This window comes from Rhinopithecus roxellana, chromosome 10 (genome assembly GCF_007565055.1).
Source record: "Rhinopithecus roxellana isolate Shanxi Qingling chromosome 10, ASM756505v1, whole genome shotgun sequence".
Taxonomy (NCBI): domain Eukaryota; kingdom Metazoa; phylum Chordata; class Mammalia; order Primates; family Cercopithecidae; genus Rhinopithecus; species Rhinopithecus roxellana.
Window position 1 is genome coordinate 10,584,064 of NC_044558.1, and position 23,763 is coordinate 10,607,826.

Below are 23,763 nucleotides of genomic sequence, written 5' to 3' on the forward strand. Positions count from 1 at the left end.
ATACAGCTCTCTTGCCCTTTTCAATAAAACCTTTCCCCAGTTTCTTTTTAAACAGAGTACTAATGTCATTTTCCTGGTCCAAATTTTAATAATAAATAATGAACATTTTAATTCAGGAGTGTTGAACGGGAAGTGCCAAGCTTTGATGTGATTATATTCGTATGATTGTGTATGTGTGTGTGTGTTTAAGAAGAGGTCTTTAGTAAAGTAGACTACCATGGAATATGTCATGGAGAATGTATAGCTGTGATTTGGAGAAGGTTTGTGCTATTGAAGCATCACATGGCACTTTTATGTCCACCCTTCCTGCTCCATGCAAAAGTACTTTGAACAATGGGAATAATAATTAACTGTGTCTATCATTTTCTTATACAGTAATCACATACTTTCTTGCAATTTGAAATAAACTATGTGTGTGCATATGTATGTATATACATACATGCATGTATATACATATATACATACGTGAATGTATATACATATATACATGGGTGTATGTGTGTACATGTATGTATACGTACACATACACATGTACATCTAAATATACATACACATACACATGTGTACACATATGTACATGTGAATATATGTATGTGTACACATATGCACACATGTGCATACACATATGTATGTGTATGCATATGTATACATACCTATACACATGTGTATATATGCACACATATGTGTATATATGTGTGTATATACATATAGATATATATACATTTAATGAGTAGCTGAAATGCTTAACACTAACATCTCCTTTGCTGTGTTCTAGAAATCTCATCCTCTTTGGCCGCCTTCTCATTCCATCAATTTTGTTGTCTTTCTCTTCTTTATCCTCAGCCTCTTTCTCTTTATTGTTTTCTTTTCCTTCCAACATATAATCCATATTCTAAAGATGGATTATATCCATATCCTAAAGATATAGATTATATTCCCATAATAATCACATAACAATCACATTTTCCTTCTCATTTTCTGGATATTTACTGATCTTCATTTTGTCTCCACTTTTCTCTTACTACTAAATAATTCTTTCATGATTCTATTGCAAACCTTCTTCTCACTATACACATTAAATATCCTGCATTTCAGTTACTATCTGTATTTTTGTGTATCCCAAATATATGCCTCTATATTCACATTTCAGTTGCATATATACCACTGCCTAAGGTGCTTCTTTAATTGAATGTCCCACAGGCACCTCAGTAGGATTCATAATCTACTCCAAACCAGTTTCTCCAATTTAGATCCCTGCCTCAGGGTGTGGCAATATCATCATCCATCACCTAAGGATCAACTTTACCTCCTTCTCTCTCTCATCTTCTTTTCTATCAGTGTTGATAATTGACAATTGTTGATCTACCTCCTGAATGACTCATAGATCCACATGCTTTTATCCAGCACTGCCATGCTGCTTTAGTTCAGACCACCAGTCTTGAAAGCTGATAGTTGCCAAATACTCTTCTTGGTGTTTGGGAAATATCAATGAATGAAAATAGCAAAAACAGCTGCCCTTGTGGTGCTTGCATTCTAATGGGGGAGACAAACAATACGTATGATACAATCAAACGAAATGTACAAACATAATAATGAACATAATGGATAAGCAAAGTTGAGGAAATTAAGAGGTTATAAGTGCTATGGAAAATATAAAATGTAGAGAAGGGCAGGAGGACATAGAACACTCTGGGAGGTGAGAAGACTGGAAAGCTAAACACAAGGCTTAGGGTTGATATCATTGAGGCAGTGACATTTGGGCAAAGGCATGAAGGAGGTTATGGAGTTGGCCACATAGACATCTAAGGAAAGACTAAGCCTGGCAGTGGGATCAGCTAGAAAAAAACAAGGCCCATAAAGTTAAGGTGTGTCTTGTGTGTTTGGGAAACAACAATTAAGTTAGCATAGCACTAGAGTAGTTGGAGCAAAGAGGATACAGTAGTAGGCAGAGAGATAAGAACCCTGTTGGGGCACCAAACCAGGTAGGGGATCAAGGGTCATTGTTAGGGCTTTAGATTTCACTCTGAGCAAAACTGGGAATGATTGCAGGGTTTTGGATAGAGCCGTGGCCTGATCTGATTATGTTTTAAAATAATCAGCTGGCTGCTGTGTTGAGTATAGGCTGTAGAAGTGCAGGAGACCTGGCGGAGGTTGTGAAAATAATCTAGGCAAAAGGTGGTTGTGGCTTGGACCAGGGTTGTAGTAGGGGAGATGCTGGTAAGAAGCAATAGATTCTAGGTATATTTTGAAAGTAAAACCAGTATGATTTCCTGGACTGAATACAAGGAATGAGAAAAAAAAAAAGTGATCAGAGATCATTCCCATGCTGTTGACCAGAGCTAATTCTACAGAAAGAATTGCCATTATCTGAGCTATGCCATGGCTGACATAGGTTTGGGGTAGAAGATTAATAATTCTTCTTTGAGCTTCTGATTTTATATACTCAAATGGAGACATCAGGTTGGAGGTTGGACAATCAGTATAGGAGTTTGAGAGAAAGAGACAGCTCTGAGCTAAAAAAATACAAATTGTGGAATTGTGAGCACATAGACTGTGGGATGGGAAGAGATTGCTCAGGCAGTGAGTCTGAATAGAGAAGAGAATTGGGGCCTTTCCTGTGAAGCTCTTGAATATGTGGAGGTTGGGAGAAGCGGATTAAGAAGAAATCAGCCAAGGAGATTGTGAGAGAGAAACCAGTGAAGTCAGAGAAAGACCAAACCAGTGTGGTTTCCTGGAAGCCAGGTCAAAAACTGTCAGGGAAAAAGGAGTAGTCAACAGTGTCCAGTGCTGCAAGTGAGTCCAGGAAATTGAGGACTGAAAATTGATCTTTTACTTACTTAGGGAGAAAAAAAGTTACCCATTTCTTTCATCCCATAAGGGACATCATATGCCAAAATAAGCTGGATTTGTTCTCTTAAACCTCTAGCACAAGTGTGCTAGAAGGTCACATTTTTTCTTGGGTGGACTTTCCTTGAACATGCTAGGAGCCTGGGCTTTTTAAATTTGTTTGTTTTTAATGTGTATGCTGATGTCTCACTTAGACCAACTTAATAGGATCGCCAAAGCAAGGCAGTGGTTCTCAAACTCTAGTGTGTATCAGAATCACCCAGATGGTGAGATTGCTGAGACTCATTCCTGGAATTCTGACTCAATAGATCTGGTTGAAGCACAAGAACTTGTATTTTTAAGAGGATCCCAAGTGGTACTGGCACTACTAGGCCCAAGACCACAATTTAAATCCCTTGATCTAAAGGCATAGCTTGGACATCAAGGCTACTCAAAGCTTCCCCAGCCATATGTAATGGTGAACTGGGCTTCAGAGGCTCCAGAGCCTTGCTCCTCCAAGTGTGGTCAGAAGAGTAGCAGTATTTGCATTGCTGGGAGGCTGTTGGAAATGAATGCAGAATGTCAGGTCCTACCCACATATGCTGAACCAGAATCCACAAGTTAACAAGATCGTCCTCAGATTGGGTAGGTATAAAGTTTGAGAAGCACTGCTTAGACCATCTCTGGATTCTTCTTTTAGGGAACTCTGCCCATGTTAATGTTATAATTGTTCTTGCTGGTCACTGATCTTTGTGAGCTCTCATTTTCTTTGTACTGTACCAAAAAATGACATTTTAGTATTTTTATCTTGCTCACAACTTTCTGTTCACTCCTTCCCATCCGTCCAATACAATGTAAACGGCAAAATAAAGTGTCTTGAACAATGCACTTTTCTGTGTTTGTGGTTGCTCACCCATGAGATTTTCTTCTTCTTTTTAAGTTTAGAGAATGTGTATTTTGCTCAGTCCTCAAGTGCTCTCAGATGAATCATGATTTTGTTTCTTAAGTTGATCATATTATCACGATCCCCTCTTATAGTGATTGGAATCCACAGATCAGTTTCCACAAAATGGAGACTCTGAAATGGAGATTTGTGGGTAGAGGGTTTATTGGAGAGAATTCTAAAGATCAATACCTGTAGAGGATGAAGGAAGCAGGATTGTACAGAAAAGGAGTTGTACTACAAGGCAGTCACAATAAAGTTCTCAGTATATCCCATGGGGAGCTGTGGGGTTGGGGTGGTTGTTCAGAATTGTCCTAATTTAAGGCAACAGAGCCGTGCATTTATACACACACAGTACCCATTATTGTGCACTGAGCTACCCCTACAAAGGAGGAGGAACCTGGGTGAAATGTTTCTCTGATGCTGAGGGAAGTTCTCAGAGCTGAATTCATCTGACAGCCAACAGCCACCAACATTCCTAGCAGCTAGGGTCATAAGTGCCTCTGCCATGAAGGGGATTATCTAGAGGGTACACCACAGCATTCACTACTTTGGCCTAGCAATGAGAGATATAAACTAGGTCTGGCTAAGGAGCTATACAGGAGAATTTCCTAATATAGCATCTGCAATAGTTTGTGAAAGAGGTGGGGACCAGGAAGAGGGAAAGAGAGAAGGTGGAGGAGAAGGAGAAGGAGAAAGAAGGAGAGAAGAGAAAAGAAAAGAGAGATGTAGGGGAAGAAAATTTTTTTTTCTGCTCACTCTTTTCTTTCAGATTGAGATATTGCTGGGAAGAAATAATCTTTGCTACTTCAGGAGCCAAAATTGCAAATAATACTGACACATCAAGGAAGTAGGGTGGAAAGAATTTAGGAAACTCCTTGATGGCATGAGTGGCTGCTGAACCAATGCCAGTCCTCCGTTCTCAGGATTTGTGCCAAATGAGATTATAAATGTTTGATTTTTAACAAGTCTATTATTTAGGTATTCTGTTACTTGCACCTGATAAAGATGTTCTTACTTTTCTTTTTCAATTCCTTTCCTCTTTTATTCTATGGCATCATTATATAGAACTTATGACATCTCATTTTTTTTTAGTTGTTTCTATACTGATTTCAGGAAAATCATTTTGGAGAGGACTTGGCTGACAGGAGCAATCCATTGTTCATACTAATGCTCTTTATGACTAGAATTTTGTAGGGTGTGTGGGAGGTTTGGGGTGTAATATTTAGTCTCTGTAGGGGCTTACCCAGTGTTTACGGTGTCAGTCACTGTTCTAATCACTTTAATATATTACTTGTTCAATTTCCACAACAAGCTTATAAGGTATGGTGTTGTGACTATTCCCATCTATAGACAAAGGAAGGGAAGCACAGGGAATTCCAATAACTCATCCAAGGTTGATCATCTGAGAAGTGGTAGAACCAAGATCCAGACACTCACCATGAGGCTCCAAGGCCTTTGTCCTTCTCTGTAACTACCTTACAAGGAAAGGAATGAATGTTTTACACACAAACCAAATTCTTAACATGTTAATATTTTAAAGTCAGGTTGAGTAATTGTAGTTTTCTGAAAGCTACTGCCTATGAAAAGAGTCAAAATTTGTAAAATATTTGGAGAGAGTTATTCTGAGCCAAATCTGCATGACCATTGCCCATGAAGACACAATGGAGATCTTGAGAACATGCGCTCAAGGTGGTTGGGCCACAGTTTGAATCTACATGTTTTAGGGAGACATACGACATTAATCAATACAATTGAGGTACACGTTGGTTAGGTCTAGAAAGGCAGGACAGCTCAAAGGGGGCAGGGAACTGTGCTTCCAGGTCCTTGGTGGAGTCAAAGATTTTCTGATTGGCAATTGATTAAAATAGTTTATCTATTTTTAGTAGAGACGGGGTTTCACCGTGTTAGCCAGGATGGTCTTGATCTCCTGACCTCGTGATCCACCCGCCTCGGCCTCCCAAAGTGCTGGGATTACAGGCGTGAGCCACTGCGCCCGGCTAAAATAGTTTATCTAAAGACCTGGAATCAATAGAAGGAAGTGTCTGGGTTAAGATAAGGGGTTTTGGAGACCAAGATTCTTATTATGCAGATGAAGCCTCTGGGTAGCAGGCTTCAGAGACAACAGATTGTAAACGTCTCTTATCAGACTTAAAAAGGTGCCAGACTCTTAGTTAAGTCTCTCCTGGATCAGGTAAATGACTTGGAAAAGGAAGACGATTCTCTGTAGAATGTAGATTTTCCCCACAAAAGACAGCTGTGCAGATCCATTTCAAAATATGTCAAAGAAATATATTTTAGGTGCGGGGCTTAAAACCTATGTGACGGGTTGATAGGTGCAGCAAACCACCATGGCACATGTATATCTATGCAATAAACCTGCACGTTCTGCACATGTATACCAGAACTTAAAGTAAAAATTTTTAAAAATGATCATATTCAAGCAAAAAAAAAAGGAAAGAAATATATTTGGGGGTAAAATACTTCAATTTCTTTTAGGTCCTGTTATCTGTCATGTTGGTGTCTTATTGCTACAAAGAGTATTTTGTCTTAAGGTCTCTGTTTTAATGTTAATGCTGGTTAGCAGTGCCTGGATTCCAAAGGGGGAAGGTATAATCAGATACATCTGACCTCCCACTCCTATCGTGGCCTGAACTAGTGTTTCAGATTTACTGTAGGATGTCCTTGGCTGACAGAAGGGGTTCATTCTGTTGGTTGGGGGCTTATAATTTTATTTTTGGTTTACACTACAACAAAAGTATAACTTTCTTGTGCCAAGGTGTTGCATTTACCACAGGCCTTTCCCAACAGAGTGCATTCAGTCCCAACCACACTCTGCCTGAGAGATTACCTGTGCTTCCACTAGTAAGAAGCTCTAGAAATGTTTATAACTTGTTGTAACAGCTTTTATGCCAAATAAAACAAGCTTACACACCCTGATTATGTTCAGTAATGGTAACTCAGAGGAGAGCACTGTGAGCCTGCCCTGATGACACAGCCCCACCACAGATACTTGTGTTTGTGAGTCTTCACACAGAGAGGCCTTAAAGGAGAGAACAGATGAGCATTGCTTACCATTGGCTGGTATGAACCAGCTGCCTGCTGAGGCTCTGGACAAAGGGCTTCTCAAGAACAGGTTCTGCAGAGGGAAGGACAAGTTCCCATTTGTCCCATGACTCATGGTAAGTTCCTGGCAAATCTCCCTAAGCCCTTCATCAACTGGCTACGAAGAAACACCGCATGCTTTGCAAAGTGATGACAGCCACAGGTTGCAAAATGATTTGAATTATTTCCAGAAGCTTTATGTTTTCTTAATATCAAAAATGATCAATACTACCTAAAGAATCATACTTTAAAGAAAGTGAAGCAAGAAAGGTGGTGAAAACACAGGAGAGAAGTTATATACTGAAACTGACTTTGGAAGAGTGAATAGGTCTTCACTAAGCTTGGAAGCATAATTTATTCTTTTTCTTATTTTTCTTTTTACTTTTCATGAGTATATATTACTTGTTTATTTATTATTATTATTTTTTTTGAGACGGAGTCTCACTCTGTCGCCCAGGCCAGAGTGCAGTGGTGTGATCTCTGCTCACTGCAAGCTCCGCCTCCTGGGTTCGCGCCATTCTCCTGCCTCAGCCTCCAGAGTAGCTGGGACTACAGGTACCCGCCACCACGCTCGGCTAATTTTTTGTATTTTTAGTAGAGACAGGGTTTCACCGTGTTAGCCAGGATGGTCTCGATCTCCTGACCTCGTGATCCACCCATCTCGGCCTCCCAAAGTGCTGGGATTACAGGTGTGAGCCACCGCGCCCAGTCTTGTTTATTTTTTATACTATTTATACTATTTTATTCTTGTTTATACTATTGTATATATTACCTATAAACTTCAGTTACTTTGCATTGTAGGGAAAGGCATCTTGAATATAAAATGTTTTCTTATATTAAATATAGGAATATTCATTGCCATAAAAGCAAACAATATCTATTAATAACATTATTCCAACGTATTCACAACATACTCAGACTTGGACTTACGTCTTATTTGTGCTTTATTTTGACAATTACTGAACTCATTTTTTAAAATAAATTAAATTAAATTAAATTAATTAATTAATTAAAATTAATTAAAATAAATTACTGCTGTTAAAAAAAATTACAATAAAAGGCATCCCAGATGCATTCTTTTAAAACATTAGAACAATGATCTTAAAGTTAGAAGCATTGATTTAGATTTTGTTTATAATCCTTTTTTGTAGTAATGGTAAGGAGGCTTTAGCCCAGCATTGCACTTTTATAGTTGTAATGAAACACATCTCTGCTTTATAAGACGAGGAAGTGAACATTGGAATGTGTGTGAATAAAGAAGGCTTTTTTTCCGTATGCTGGAAGCGGCATTCCCAGTTTGCCTAATAGACAACCCACACCATCATTTTTCCCATTTTCTCCACGCCCTTAACTTTATGAATGAGATCCTTCTTGTCTAGTAAATGATGAAATCTTTTCCCACAGTAGAAGGGTATTTCCCATGCATAGACTGAGAATTAGAAACAACTACTCTGTATCCTGTATGCAAATAACATTGTTATTGTATTGTAAAAAACTTATGTATGTCTGTGTTCATGTGTACATATGTCTTTCTGTTATTCTTACTGTTTCACATTTAAACAGTTAGAAGACTTTTACCAAATTTAGAAGGTGTATTAGGGAGGTCTATATTTATATCTATCTCTCAATTTGAATAATGTTTAATGTACAAAATTCACTTTTGAGATCTCTGGGAAAATCTAAAAAAATGAACAATCCATACCTTAAGTCAGATGTAACTTAGAGAGTTGGAGGCAAGTATAAATAATATGAATAGAATTACTCCATATATGTTATAATTCCATGAAATAAGAAAATAAATCATAATTCTAAACATGAGTCCCAGATAGAAGGTTAGGGCATTTACTCCAAATTTTAGGTGCTAATTGACAATCTAGAAAATTATTGTATATGCAAGTCAATGTAGTATGCTCATGTATTTATTTATCAGAGGGTTATTATTCAAATATTTAATAATTATAATGTCTTCAAATCAGATAGATGAGATTGTATGTGTGTTTGTAAAGATGAATTTCATTCTCCTTATAAAAGATAAGTGTTCTGCAAGATCCACCTTCTACTCAACAAATTCAAGCATTTGTATTAATTTGTCTTTTGGAAATTTCTTACATTAACTTTCCTGTTATCGATGTTAGGTCTGGATTTCTAAATTGTAATGGATTACTAAAGTCTGAGAAAGCATTTGATCTCCAGATGTGCCCTACTACTGGTATGATTTATATTCTGCATTTTAATTAATAAAGATGCTCTATATGTAAGTGCATGCCTGACTGCGTTCCTCAAATAGTAAGTGATCATTTTAGACTCACACTTTGGAATGAGTGTTGTGGCAAGGGGCAAGGAAACCCCAAGGAATCAGTAACAGGCAAACATAAAGAGAGGTAGGTCTGGGTGTTGCTTTTCACAGAGAATAACACAAGTAGTCACTAATCTGAGACTGTTAGCCAACTGGGATATAAAGAGGAAGGAGCAGATTGAAAGCATAAAGTCCACTGTCTTAGTCAAATGATTAAGGGCAATTGTCTTTAGATTTGGCCAAAATTTCATAGGTAAAGAAGTGCATGATAACAGGCTTTTTATAAAGGGTTAGGTGAAAATACAGTAAGAATAAAATAAAAACTAATGCCCCATTAAGTTGACCATACCGTAAATACAGATGATGACTAGCTTTAATCTTTTCTAGTTCTCTGTAATATACAGAAGTGGGAACCCAGCAGAAGATATTATTAGTCAGAAAGATGCATCTGCTTCTCACCACATTACAAAGCCCGTGTACAACCCCTAGATAGAAAACTAACACCCCAATAATGGGTTCTCTTTAAAAGTCTGGGAGTCAGTAGTGCTTACTTCAAACACGGCATAGGATGGGCTGAATGGAAAGAAGTTCTCCTCCTGGGAGAGTTAATATTCTCCTATTTTGCTCCCTAAGAATATGGTTAGTTGTACACAGATACAAGATTCTATGGAAAACTTGAGACTAAAAGTCATGATTGACTCAAGAGGTGCTAGCGTTCATATACCACCCATTGGAAATTCAACAATGAATAAAACATGCAGGCTGTATCTCTGAGATTCCCACAGCCAAGTGGCGTATATTACATAAAAACTAAATATTTGTAGTGTGACATGACACCCTCTAATAGAGATGAGTACCCGTGTTATGGGAGCTAAAAGCAGCAACAGCTAATTTCAGTTTGGGAATTACGAAAGTTTGAACTGAATCACAAAAGAACAACGAGGATCTATGTACTGGTAGACAGGAAGTCATAGAGAGGTTCTAGACAGAAGATTGAGCCCACAAATACACATGGAGAGACGAAAGGGTGTGGCACGTTGCTGGTGTTTTCAGGGAAGAAAGCAGAACGTCTGTGGGCAAGCAGTGGGGGCTAAAGATAGATAAGAACCTTAAGAAACTTTCTAAAGAGTTTGGAATTTATTTTCTAAGTAATAGTGGACCATTAAAGGATTTTTAAAGAGGATATGATATAATTAACTTGAATTTTAGGAAAAAACTGTTGGTAAAATAGATTTCTTGATGTTTTCAGTAAACGGGCAATGTCAGAGGCAGAGCCCGATGAAACCACTTTGTGATACGTGATAAAGTCACAGCAATCATGAGATTGTTTTCTTTTTTTTTTTTTTTTTTGAGACGGAGTCTCGCTCTGTCGCCCAGGCTGGCGTGCAGTGGCCAGATCTCAGCTCACTGCAAGCTCCGCCTCCCGGGTTCACGCCATTCTCCTGGCTCAGCCTCCAGAGTAGCTGGGACTACAGGCGCCCGCCACCTCGCCCGGCTAGTTTTTTGTATTTTTTAGTAGAGACGGGGTTTCACCGTCTTAGCCAGGATGGTCTCGATCTCCTGACCTCGTGATCCGCCCGTCTCGGCCTCCCAAAGTGCTGGGATTACAGGCTTGAGCCACCGCGCCCGGCCGAGATTGTTTTCTAAGAGCATCTTATTTAGTCAAAACTCTAAAGACAAAGAAACACAAAATACCTGGCAATGATATTGGTAAAGGAAAAGAAGAAAATGAAATGCAAAACAAGAAAAAGTAATGCTTCAATAAACTTTCCTACCAGGATACTTGTATATAAAAATACTTCGTATGGAAAATACAACATCAACAATTAGTAATAAAAAATACATAGTAATATTTAATTTTTTTTCATTTAGAGCTTCCTTAAGCCTTTATTATTTTTGTTTCATTGTAATAACTATACGGAACATTGCCAACCAGAAATTGGTACTGAGTTCTCAAAATAGATTTAGCTCTCAACCAGGAAATAATAGTGAGATACAAATTAATTTACAATAACTGAATTTACTGAAATTAGGTTTTCACTCATAGGCATCGTAATTTATATCTAGGAAGTGCTGATGCAAGACTGTTTTGTAAATTAGATGACACATCTAATGACATGTAAGACACTGGGAGGTGGCTAAAATTTAAACATGTCTTAAACTTTTAAGAATGACTCAGGAAATACTGACAAAATCTCCTGCAGGGATATATAGTCCCATACTTGGTTTCCCTGACTAGTGAGAACATCTGGGCTCCTAGCACATTGACCTGTACATGGATCTAGCGGACACGACCTACTGACTTTTTCTTCATCTCTTGGATCATGATGTGGAAGATAATACATCTGGGTGCTTTTCTCTTTCATCTGTCTCTTTCTCTCTCACCAAACGTGTAAGTGATTACACAGTTTATTATTTCACATGAAAGGCAAATAGAGCTTGGTATTAAAAATTCAGGCTGGGCACAGTGGCTCACGCCTGTAATCCCAGCACTTTGGGAGGCTGAGATGGGCAGATCACCTGAGGTCAGGAGTTCAAGCCCAGCCTGGCCAACATAGTGAAACCCCGTCTTTACTAAAAGTACAAAAATTAGTCAGGTGTGGTAGCATGAGCCTGTAATACCAGCTACTCTGGAGGCTGAGGCTGGAGAATCACTTGAATCTGGGAGGGAGAGGTTTCAGTGAGCCAAGATCATGCCACTGCACTCCAGCCTGGGTGACAGAGGGAGACTCTGTCAAAAAAAAAAAAGAAAAAAAAAAAATTAAACATTACATTTTTATTGCAGTGATTTGATTTTAAAGAATTTTATCATTTTACAATATAATCCAAAATATGCTCATGGGAATAGTAAATTTCAAATTTGAATGGCACCATCATCTCTGCCTCATAGATATCCAGAATGCTGATTAAGAGCTGTAACAGTGCTATATTTATGTTGAGGAAGAGGTGTCTGACAGCTGCTGGGGAAGGAACTGGACAAATAGTAGGCAAATATAAAACAGAATGTGCTGTGCCAGTTTGGGGGCAAAAGCATTGCATAAGAACACTGATGATGTTAACCTTTATAGAACTAATGACGAATTACCTGCTGATTTTTAATTGGGATTTCCTTTTTGACTCTTTAAAATTTAATTCATAGGCCAGCATCTTTCTGTTTCATGCAGATTTAGCCATTTGATGTATTTCTAACATTTAAAAATAACATACTTAAACTCAAAAATTCTTCAGTTAACACAATAATTGCTAAGTAACTAATCATTGACACATCCAATTGTAATGGTCTTGCTTGAATTTTGTAGGCAGTATGTTCTGCTGATTCCTTCTGTTCTACAAGAAGGCTCTTTGGATAAAGCTTGTGCCCAGCTTTTTAATCTCACCGAATCTGTTGTTTTGACGGTCTCCCTCAACTATGGTGAGGTCCAGACCAAAATGTTTGAAGAAAATGTTACTGGAGAAAATTTCTTCAAATGCATCAGCTTTGAGGTAAATGCTTCTTTCTGCTTAATATAGAAAAGAATATTACAGGTGAACACCACCCACATAACTGACATTTTAGGGACAGAGATCAGGCTATTTGACTGTATGCGTCAAGTTATTTTAATTTTTAAAAGAATCATATAGTCCTCAGTTTGACATGATGTCAGTACAGTCATAAATGGTAACAAGGGCAAGAGCCAAAACATTTGATTTTATGATAGAAAATTGTTGAAGGGAATAAGATATATAAAAAAAATATATCTTTTGTGCAGAAAAGAGATATATCTTGTGCAGAAAAGGAAAGTTTTAAGAAAAGCAAAATAATTCATTTAAATGGTGAGATAAGGAAGTGACGAAGCAAGAGAAATAAACAAGGTTGGTTATTGAACAAATAAATATGACAAATTAGGAATTAAAACTTTTAGTGTTACCAACACGCAGTGATAGGGATTTCTTAACGAAAAATCAGTTTCATGGTGTATTTATTGGTTCCCTAGGTCCCTCAGGCCAGACCTGACCCACTGGCGTTTATTACATTTTCTGCTAAAGGAGCCACTCTCAACCTGGAAGAGAGGAGATCTGTGGCAATCAGATCCAGAGAGAACGTGGTCTTCGTACAAACTGATAAACCCATCTACAAACCTGGACAGAAAGGTGAGTGTACCTAAATCAGGTTACCCTCAGCTAATGTCACTTATATGATATTTGAATTGATGGTACACAATACAAGCTCAGAAATTTTATTGTATTAAATTTTATTAGAGAACCTGCTTAAAAATACAAAATAAAAATATAGATTACATAGCCTAAATGTTAGAGATTTCATTTCCATGAGTCTGGGGTGGGGAGCTTCAGAAAGTGTATTTTTAAAGAGCGCCTTATTCTTATTTTCTAATAATATCCATATTATTCTAATAACATTCTAACCACATATTTGGGAATTTTGAATTTTAGTTCATGCAAACTTACAAGCTTACGGTTGAAATAGAAATAAAACAGCAACAAAGTATGTCACGAACATGAAATGAGATACCCCTAGTGACTAGAGAATTGCCCAAGTAATAGAATGACCAACATGACATTGAATCGAGCTGAAAAGCCTCCTCTCTTCTCCTGGGTGCAGAAGGAGTTGATGAATACAGATTACAGCAGTCAAAAGAAAGACATTTCTGATGAGATGAATGGTACATAAAAAAGCACTGAGGTAGAATTAATTAGAAAACCATGCCATAAAATGAGAAGTAGAAGCACTTTGGGAGGCCGACACGGGCGGATCACGAGGTCAGGAGATCGAGACCATCCTGGCCAACACGGTGAAACCCCGTCTCTACTAAAAAATACAAAAAACTAGCCGGGCGAGGTGGCGGGCGCCTGTAGTCCCAGCTACTTGGGAGGCTGAGGCAGGAGAATGGCATAAACCCAGGAGGTGGAGCTTGCAGTGAGCCGAGATCAGGCCACTGCACTCCAGCCTGGGTGACAGAGCTAGACTCTGTCTCAAAAAAAAAAAAAAAAAAAAAAAAAAAAAAAAAAAAAAAAAAAAAAAAAAAAAGAAGTAGATAGGCTTATTTGGAGTAAAGAAACCCGAATGTCCATCAATGATAGACTGGATTAAGAAAATGTGGCACATATACACCATGGAATACTATGCAGCCATAAAAAGGGATGAGTTCATGTCCTTTGCAGGGACATGGATGAAGCTGGAAAGCATCATTCTTAGCAAACTATGGCAAGGACAGAAAACCAAACACCGCATGTTCTCACTCATAGGTGGGAACTGAACAATAAGAACACTTGGACACAGGAAGGGGAACATCACCCACTGGGGCCTGTCATGCGGTTGGGGGAGGGGGGAAGGATAGCATTAGAAGATATACCTAATGTAAATGACAAGTTAATGGGTGCAGCACACCAACATGGCACATATATGGTGACAGAGCGAGACTCCGTCTCAAAAAGAAAAAAAAAAAAAACCTGCACGTTGTGCACATGTACCCTAGAACTTTTAAAAATTAAAATAACTTTATGCATACAGTCAAACAGCCTGATCTCTGTTCCTAAAAAGTCAGTTATGTAGGTGGTGTTAATGCACGTGTAATATTATTTTCTATAATAATAAAAAAAGACAATAGAATAAAATGTGATATAATCAAAGAAAAAAAAAAGGAAGGGAAAAAAGCTGCAGTGAATAAAAGAGGTAAAGGAAAGCCCTGAATGTAGAACTAAAGAAGCATTTTCATGCAGTTAAGCAGCACCCATAAGGAGTCACTACAGATGTGGGGAGTCACTACAGATGTGGGGATCAGGCAGTCATGGATGAACTGGGGATCAGAGTAATCAGAGCCTGCTTAGGCACCAACACACTGTGATCCCAGAACAACATAAGCAGAGGGAGGTGAAGGATGTGTGCTGGAGATGGAAGAATGTACTGCATGCATTGTGCTGTCCCCACCCTTCCACTCCTCTTCCCCTTACCCTTTGCCTCCCTCCCTCACTTCACAAAAGAGGGCATTCGGGTCGGTATTTAGGCACCAGAGAAAGACTGAAGGACTAGACAAGAAAGACAGGGCATGGCTGTACAGTTTGGGCTGGCACCAATAATGGTGGAACAAACATTAAGAGAGCATGCATGCTGGGGTGGGCGGTGCTTATGAGGGGGAAGACTGTATGTGGTTGACACAAGAGGATGTCTAAGGAAGGCTTCTAGGATTCTTGCTAAGGAGAGCTGCAGAAGGCAGAGGTGGGGAAGGTGGCTGCTGCTTCAAAGAGCACAGAAACATTAAAACTTAATTTAAAATGAATGCTTTCTTTTTTTTAATTTCTTATCCATCCACAGTCTAGTAAAGAGTCTAATGCACAGAGGAAAGGTTATAAAATAGCAAAGAAATTGAGCCAGGAGCCTTACGCAATTGAAAGATAGTCAGTTTTCAAAAACCTGATCGTTATCATCTGAGATATAATGCTACAAATATTCATAATCTACTCAGCATCATGCTTTTTTGAATAAAAAATATGGTGTGATATTAACTATGACTGTATGCTAAAACCTCATTGCACATTTAGTTTGTTGTTACTTCATATGTGACTGCCACCTGCATTTTGATGTCTATATATGCATCTCCCCTCCTCCCTTTGAGATATTACAGGAGACAGAACATTAGTGCAGGCTAAAAATTTTATAGGGAACTATTGATGGCTACAGTATTGCAAATGTGGCCATTTGAAACTCTAAAGAGAGGATGCAGAAATTATCTAGATACATTTCTGCAACTTTTTGTTCTTCAGCTTCATATATTTGCAATTAACACTTTCTTTGAGTTCCTGGTTTGACCAGAAGTAATTGCCTGACTGAAAACTGAGTACTTATTTGACTGGCTTTTCCTCAGTGTTATCACTTCTGCCCAAATGTGCCCAAGATCAAAGAAAAAGCACACAATGAAATTTAATTCCGAGATCAGAAATAAATACAGGACAACCAATTAGTTTGTCTGCTATCTTGTGGACAATGAGCACAGAGTAGCTCTTAAGAAATTTGGAATAGGTTTTACCTCGTATAACTTTAGGTTGTAAGAAGTCCCTCTCCCAAAATAATCACCAACTACTTCTTTCTCTTGAAATTTTGTTGTAAGAGTTTCATTGCACTTGTTTAAAGCATTTATCCCTGCTACAAGATTTAGAACAGTAAGATATTTTCTTTATTTAAACATTAATACATTTTAGTCTTTTTCTTGAAAATACATACTTACAGGTAAATCTATAAAATATGCCAGGCACCTAAATAGAGAAAAAAGAATCACCAAAAATCTAAAAGGTTTTTTAAGCTCTACAATAAAACTCTTAAACTTCAGAGAATTATAGAGAGGAAGTTACTTAAATTTACCTACTAATCCAGAGGAAGCAGTAGGATTCCCATTACCTAGGGAAAAAAAAAATGTGTATTGCTTCCCTGACAGCCACTGTCATTCTATGAAGAAAGTAGTTTTATCCTGTTTTGAAAATTTTGTGCTATTTTGACAATAAGTGCACTAGAAATATCTGTGAATTATATAAATTTAAATTATATGGCTTTGAAAGTTTATGATGTGAAAGCAAGTTTTTGTTATCTCACTCTTGTATATAATTTCACTTAATGAAAACATTTTCCCCAATTTTTTAACTGAAGGAAAATTTACAGTTTTTATAGTTTTAAAGATGGCAAGCTGAGTGCATTATCAGCTATGTATGCTATGGCTACATGAGGGCTATACTTTTATAGTAACACATGTAATCTCTTAACAAGATAACTCCTAAACAAATTAGTTTTAAATTGAGAGTTTTCAAGAATACACCTTGCATGATAAGGGTACCCTACCTATAAAAGAAATAAGAATGAAAGTTATCTGTACATGACTTAATCTGGTACAGTTATCACAAATATTTTCTGGAGATTGACATAATTCTAAAACACCTCTTAAACACCTATTGTAGCTTGTGTTAATTTTTTAAAATAGGGAAAACATATTATCACTGAAGACATTCTACATGGAAAATCTGCATACAGATGCAAACACACGAGCCATGAACAGCATGTTTTTAGATCTGGGTGTGTAATTGATTTGTAGTTCAACTTGTTTCTATCTCAGGGAATTTCTCTTAATTTTCTTTAATGAGTACAGGTTATTTTACATTAACCTACCATGAATTAAAATACTACCTAAACTATTTGACATTTTATGAGACATTTATTCTTAATTCCATAAAAATCTGCCCTTCAAATAAATAATAGATTATATGATAGTAAAACATCTGGTACAATCTTCATATTTTAATACGGTTTAAAAGTCCATTTGATTTACAACTTCCTCAATCCTTGCTATGTGGATATTGAGCCCTGGATAATCTGATACACTGTAGCAATATAAAAGTGCAGAGTAATACAAAATTGATAAACGAGAAACTGACCAGGGAAGTTCACAGTATTTATAATGCAATATATTAACTGGTATATAGTGGCATGAACAAAATATGAAAAAGTATAGTAAACAGATAGAATAGAAAGTGACTAATTCTTCAGTTATTAAAAAATAAGTATATCAAAGAGGATATACAGGAATGCATTTAGAGTAAGAAGGGATAAGGTACTTGACTGATGTACAAAGTCTTCAGTAAAGCAGATTCTAGTTGTGTCTGGGAGAATTAAAGAAGGGCTATTCAAGCTTCCAGTGTTGCGGTAGAAGGGAAAGTAGCCCCTCTGTGTGAGAAGGAAAGGGCTATTATAGAAATAACTATGACAGAAGTAAAGTCAGTGTTCAAGATGAAATTACTGCAGGTAAGGGATAGTGTATAGCTTCAGGTTAGGAGGCTCGGTGGGAATGGCTGGAGAGGAGGCTGCGGTAGAAGGCCAGGTCGGAACTTCACAAAAAGTAACGTGTGACTTGCTACACATTAAGTTATGAAGACACTGGCTTTTGTGCAATGGGAGGTTTTCATTAGAGAAGATTCAGGATAAGATTTAGTCTTCAGAAAGTGGCTCTGATAACCATAGAAAGATTAGCTAGGTTATGGCCACAAAAATGGCAGCGATCCAGTTAGTGACAGTTGTGAGAGTCCAAACATGAGATGATTACATCTTGAACAAAGACGGGGACAGTTTTGGAGTTAAAGAGAAATCTTTTTTTTTTTTTTTTGAAACAGAGTCTTGCTCTGTTGCCCAGGCTGGAGTGCAGTGGGGCAAACTCAGCTCACAGCAACCTCCGACTCCCAGGTTCAAGCAATTCTCTTGCCTCAGCCTCCTGAGTAGCTGGGATTACAGATGTGTGCCAACAAGGCGTCTAATTTTTTTTTTGTATTTTGTTAGTAGAGATAGGATTTCACCATATTGGCCAGGCTGGTCTCAAACTTCTGACCTTGTGATCCGCCCCCCTCAGCTTCCCAAAGTGCTGGGATTACAGGCGTGAGCCACCGTGCCCAGCCAGAATTCGATTTTTAAATGACAGAGCTAACGAAGTAGGTGAAAAGATTAGAACTAGAGGGAAAAAATGTGTTGAGATAATTAAGCAGAGACCTGAATGAAGTGAGGATGTCTACCATGGGTGGAGAAAATCATTCTGGGCAAGAGAAATAGCAGGTAATATCTTTAAGGTATGTTTTGATGTAGTGTAATATAAAAAGGGAATGAGAATGAGGGGATGACAAGAATGAGGGAATAAGAATGAGTCCAAAATTTCTAGCCTAAACACCTGGACAGAATTGTCATTTACTAAAATAAGGAAGTGTAGGGCAAGAGGAAAGAAATCAGGATTACATTTTTGGACACAGTAAGGGTGAGATATCTTCTAAATATTCAGGCAGATATTGCAAGCAGGAAGCAGTATTTATGAAACTTTAGGTAAGAAGAAAGGGCAGGGCCAGGCGCAGTTGCTCATGCCTGTAGTCCTAGCACTTTGGGAAGTCAAGTCAGGCAGATTACTTGAGCCCAGGAGTTCACGATAAGCCTGGGCAACATGGTGAAAACCCACTTCTACTAAAATTACAAAAAAGTTAGCCAGGTGTGGTAGGGCAAAGTAGTTCCAGCTACTTGGAAGGCTGAGGTGGGAGGATCACCTGAGCTTGGAAAGTTGAGGCTGCAGTGAGCCGAGCTTGCACCACTGCACTCCAACCTGAATGATGAGAGTGAGACCCTGTCTCAAAAAAGAAAAAAAGAAAGAAAAAGAAAAAAGAAAAAAGGGCTGAAGATATGAATTTGAAGAACCATCAACGTAGAGACCACATTTAAACCATGAGATATGATGGGATCAGCATTTCTCAGCCAATCTTATGAATTCCGTGATACCCAAAGAGCAAGTCTTTTTTTTAAAAAAATCGTCAGCATTTGACACCCATACTTACACATACATATGAATAGAATTATGAAATAGGTTATCAAATAAAGACTTTAAAAATTAATGTGTGAATAAATGAATTGAAGCCAGGAAAGGGTCAATAATCTGGAAGAATGAGATTAACAAAGTTGAACTCTAAATGAACCTGAAAACACAAAGGGACAGAAAATATATATAGACAGATGACAACATAGTCTTGTCATCAGCAAATGACATTTTTTCCAAAATACAATGACTCTGGTATGATGACCAATACCAGTTTTGACAAAAATCTTCATTTCCCTTAAAGCATATCAAAACTTCCCATGACATCTAAGCAGTAGAAAGGAAGACCGTTAGCCAGGTGACATTCTATGACAGCAACCAGAAAGTCATTAGATGACATCAACAGGAATAAATTTTCTGAAACTAGTGGCATCTAAAATAATAATTTCTCTCTTTTGAATTAAAATGCAAAAAAAAAAATGTTTTGTTGGAGTTGTGAACTAGGAAGTTACTTATTTCCCTTCTCAAGGCATGTGGAAGATGAGAGGTCTCCACTATAGAGACCTAGAGGGAGAGAGGCAACCTCAAAGCAAAAAAGAAATCGAGAGTTTTGCGAGAGAAACAGGGGCAGAGAGAAACATCTTCAAAAGAGAATGAAGTTTACTGACAGCACAGTAACATGAGTTTGACAAGGTCCATCCGGCTGAGAACCAACTCAGGGATAGGACACAGATGGATAAGAATGTGCGAGTGGGAGAATACAGCTGATTGCAGACGCTTCCACTGCGGGTTAAGGGAATAAGGGTATTGGTTGATGAGGGATATACAGAAAAAGCACACACTAAATAAGTATACATGCAATCTCTGTGAGGAATTGTACTAACAGTTAAGTGACCTGCTTCCTCTGGCTTTTTTTTCTTTAGTGAAGTCGTTAGGCAGCCTGAGCACATGTTGTGAGAATGCAGAAGAGGAGAAAGATAAAGCAGGGGTAGAAGTACAAAAGAAAGACAAAAAGTTCTTTTACTGAACCCTTTCTTGGCAGTATAGCTTAATAAGCTCAACCTGGTAACCCAGGGATCCAATATGTCTTACATAAGATGTGCGTGTAACTCCTCATCACAGGTGGTAGTAACTTAGTGCTTTTCGATTCACCTAAGTTAATCGATGTAGGAAGAAAGCAGTGATGACACAAAAGGTAAATACTTTCATTACATCACCTTTCTTTCTTTCTTCAGTGATGTTTCGAGTTGTGTCTCTGGATGATCATTTGAAACCAGTTGATGAAATGGTAAGTTATAGCTAGAAAGAGGTAGGTATTTGTGCATGGTTTTGCTTCTTAAAATTAATCCATGAAAATGAGGCAGGCCAGTCTAAGTTACTGGTTTTACATTCTTATTAGCCTATGTATTCCTCCCTTACCATCAAACTTTTTCCTTTTTTCTTTTTCCTCACTCTCTCTGGTCAACACAATTAAACATATTTCCTAATTACAGATAAAAGTTCGTAATTTACTGAATGCTTACCACTTATAAAGCACTGTGCTAGGTACGCCGAGACCCAAAGATACAGAAGATACTCTTTCTGTCCCCAGAATGATTACATTAGAACAGAGGTTGTTGGAGAAGAACATAAATGAAGCAACATGCATGACTATATTCCTGACATCTGGAAGAATAGGATACGGCAGAGAGTAGGCTCTTAATATTATACCATTATTAAATTATGTATTGAGTGAACGAGTAATGTTATATAGAGTGAATATTTTATTTATTTATGTATTTTAGAGATGGAGTCTTGCTCTGTTGCCCAGACTGGAGTGCTGTGGTGCGATTATAACTCGCCAGCCTTAACTTCTGGGCTCAAGTGATCCTCCTGCCCCAGTCCCCCAAGTAGCTTGGACTACTGGCAGCAGCATCATGCCCAGCTAATTTTTTTAATTTTTTGTGGAGACAGGGTTTTGCTGTGTTGCCCAGGCTGTTCTCAAACTCCTGACCTCAAGCAATCCTCTTGCCTTGGCCTCCTAAAGTGCTGACTGACATTACAGGCATGAGCCAGTGAGCCGAGTCACAATAATACTTTATAATGACTGAATGAGTGAATTACATGACCAGTGAATTTAGCATTACGGCTGCTTTGTATTTGGAGTTACCAGGAGAGGTTTTATCTCAGGTCACCTTCTCCAGAATGAGATTCTGAGAGAGGGAAAAATGGACAACTGAATTACTAAGAAAGTGCTGCCAGGAGAAACCAATAAGAGAGTGGAGAGAAGCAGGGCAGGGGAGGGGAGGAAACCAAGCATGGATGCAATTGATTTTGGGCAAAGTCTTCAGCCTGACTGGCAGGAAGCTCTGGAGTGTAAATTACACTTCAGAGTTCGTTCCACTTTAGGAACCAAAGCTGGGCTTTTGTACTCCAGCATCAGGCAGTTATTGGCTCTGGGCACCCCCATAACATTGGAGTAAACCCCTAAGAACTTACCACCAGGCCCCAAAACAGGCCTCTCAAAAAGTTCACAGGTGAAAGCTGTTAGAAGTAAAACACAATGGAGCTGGGGGTAGTTGGAAAGAACCAGAAAAAGGGATCGAAGGTGGAAGCATTGGCCATGCCTGATACAGATGTCACAGGGTAGGTGAAATCAAGACACTCCTTAGGGAACAGAGATGACCAAATGTATAAATTAGGCCTAGAAGATACTGTAGGCAGAGAAAAAATGTTAGTGAAGGCATGTGGGTAGAGAATCAAGAGGATTTAGGGAATAGTCATAACCCAGCTTTGCTGAAACTTACAACAAATATAGAAAGTCATGTTGAAGGGCCGGGCGTGGTGGCTCATGCCTGTAATCCCAGCACTTTGGGAGGCCGAGGCGGGCAGGTCACGAGGTCAGGATATCGAGACCATCCTGGCTAACACGGTGAAACCCTGTCTCTATTAAACACACAAAAAACTAGCCAGGTGTGGTGGCGGGCGCCTGTAGTCCCAGCTACTCGGGAGGCTGAGGCAGGAGAATGGCGTGAACCCGGGAGGCGGAGCTTGCAGTGAGCCGAGATTGGGCCACTGCTCTCCAGCCTGGGCAACACAGTGAGACTCCGTCTCAAAAAAAAAAAAAAAAAAAGGGTCATGTTGAAAAACGATTTGGAAAGGAGGCTTGTTGCCATGTTGTGAAGGCACCTGAATTACAGTTGGTCATAGAGGAGCAGTTTGTGTGTAGAGCAGAGAAATAACTTGACTGGGGATGTGTTCCAGGACCGCTTCCAATTTTTCCAGATATTGCTCTTTATTTACACAGGGATCGTAAAGGGGGAAGTGTTGCTACCCATTAGGGAAAGTGACGCTGCCTCATTTTCCCTAACGGGAAATTCAGAGAAGTTATTTCGTAGACACTGATGTGCAGTTAAGGAACTAAATACATAGCGGGAACATGGTGATGGTAGTCTAAGACAGTATTTCAGCAGGCAACTACAACCCTGCTAGAGACAATCTGAGAACAAAGGTGATTAATAGTGAAAACAGTCAAAAGACAACGAATCATAACCTGGAAAAGACTGAAGTCTTTACAACAGGATACTTGATAAATTTCATTTCATGTAGTTTAGAAACCTGTTAGAACTAAGCATTCTTTTGTGGTCTCTTAGGTCAATCTATCAACTGAACGCAGTTACGAAGAAGCTTCTTAAGCTTACAGAAGCTGTACAGATGGTTTCTCTGTTACTGCCTTTTCCTTCCTCCCGATTGTACTTCATCCTTAACATATTTAAGACGTCATCACTTTTAATCCACCTCCTTTCCCCATCTTCTATAGTTATGCTACATTCACTAGATTGTTGCTTAATTTTAATTTCCAGAGCAGAAATCTAATTTTTAGTGCCCCAAAGACCTTGTATTAATCTAAATCCAAAATCACTTCTATAAGATAGCGTGTGCTTCCTGTTCTCCTTGGTTCATGGTTGAAGCTTCTGTTTCTAAGAATGCCACTCCTCTATTTAACCAAAGCAGTGAGAATTTCTACTGCAATCCTTTGACAATCATCCTTGATTGGAAGCACCATGGGGAAGTAAAGGGCTCCCTGATAATCAAAGCAGCTGCAACAGTATCGTAACTTCCTTGTTAGTTCTCACCCCCATTGTTGACTTATTATCATCAATTAGGCCAAACATGATTATCCAACTCCCTGCTTGACAATAACTACATTTGCATAAGAACAACAGGATTAATGGACTGTTCCTTCAAATATGGGTCATAGATAAGAAGACATTTGTACCAAATGTTTATGGCAT

At 38.5% G+C, this 23,763-nt stretch overlaps 1 protein-coding gene across 3 annotated transcripts in view; it reads left to right on the plus strand.

Moving 5' to 3' along the window:
• LOC104672833 (ovostatin-like) overlaps nucleotides 1–23,763 on the plus strand; it is a 133,334-nt gene that overhangs the window by 49,134 nt on the left and 60,437 nt on the right. For 2 of the 3 annotated variants that reach the window (XR_004059572.1, XM_030938898.1), the window contains exons 1-4: nucleotides 11,461–11,562; nucleotides 12,470–12,653; nucleotides 13,145–13,301; nucleotides 20,725–20,777. Coding sequence is in view for 2 of the 3 variants with exons in the window: in XM_030938898.1 (XP_030794758.1) it covers nucleotides 11,495–11,562; nucleotides 12,470–12,653; nucleotides 13,145–13,301; nucleotides 20,725–20,777 (462 nt within the window). In the remaining variant the exon portion in view is untranslated. Of the gene's footprint in view, nucleotides 1–11,460; nucleotides 11,563–12,469; nucleotides 12,654–13,144; nucleotides 13,302–20,724; nucleotides 20,778–23,763 lie in introns of those variants that run through there. The other variant, XM_030938899.1, reaches the window with a different exon arrangement.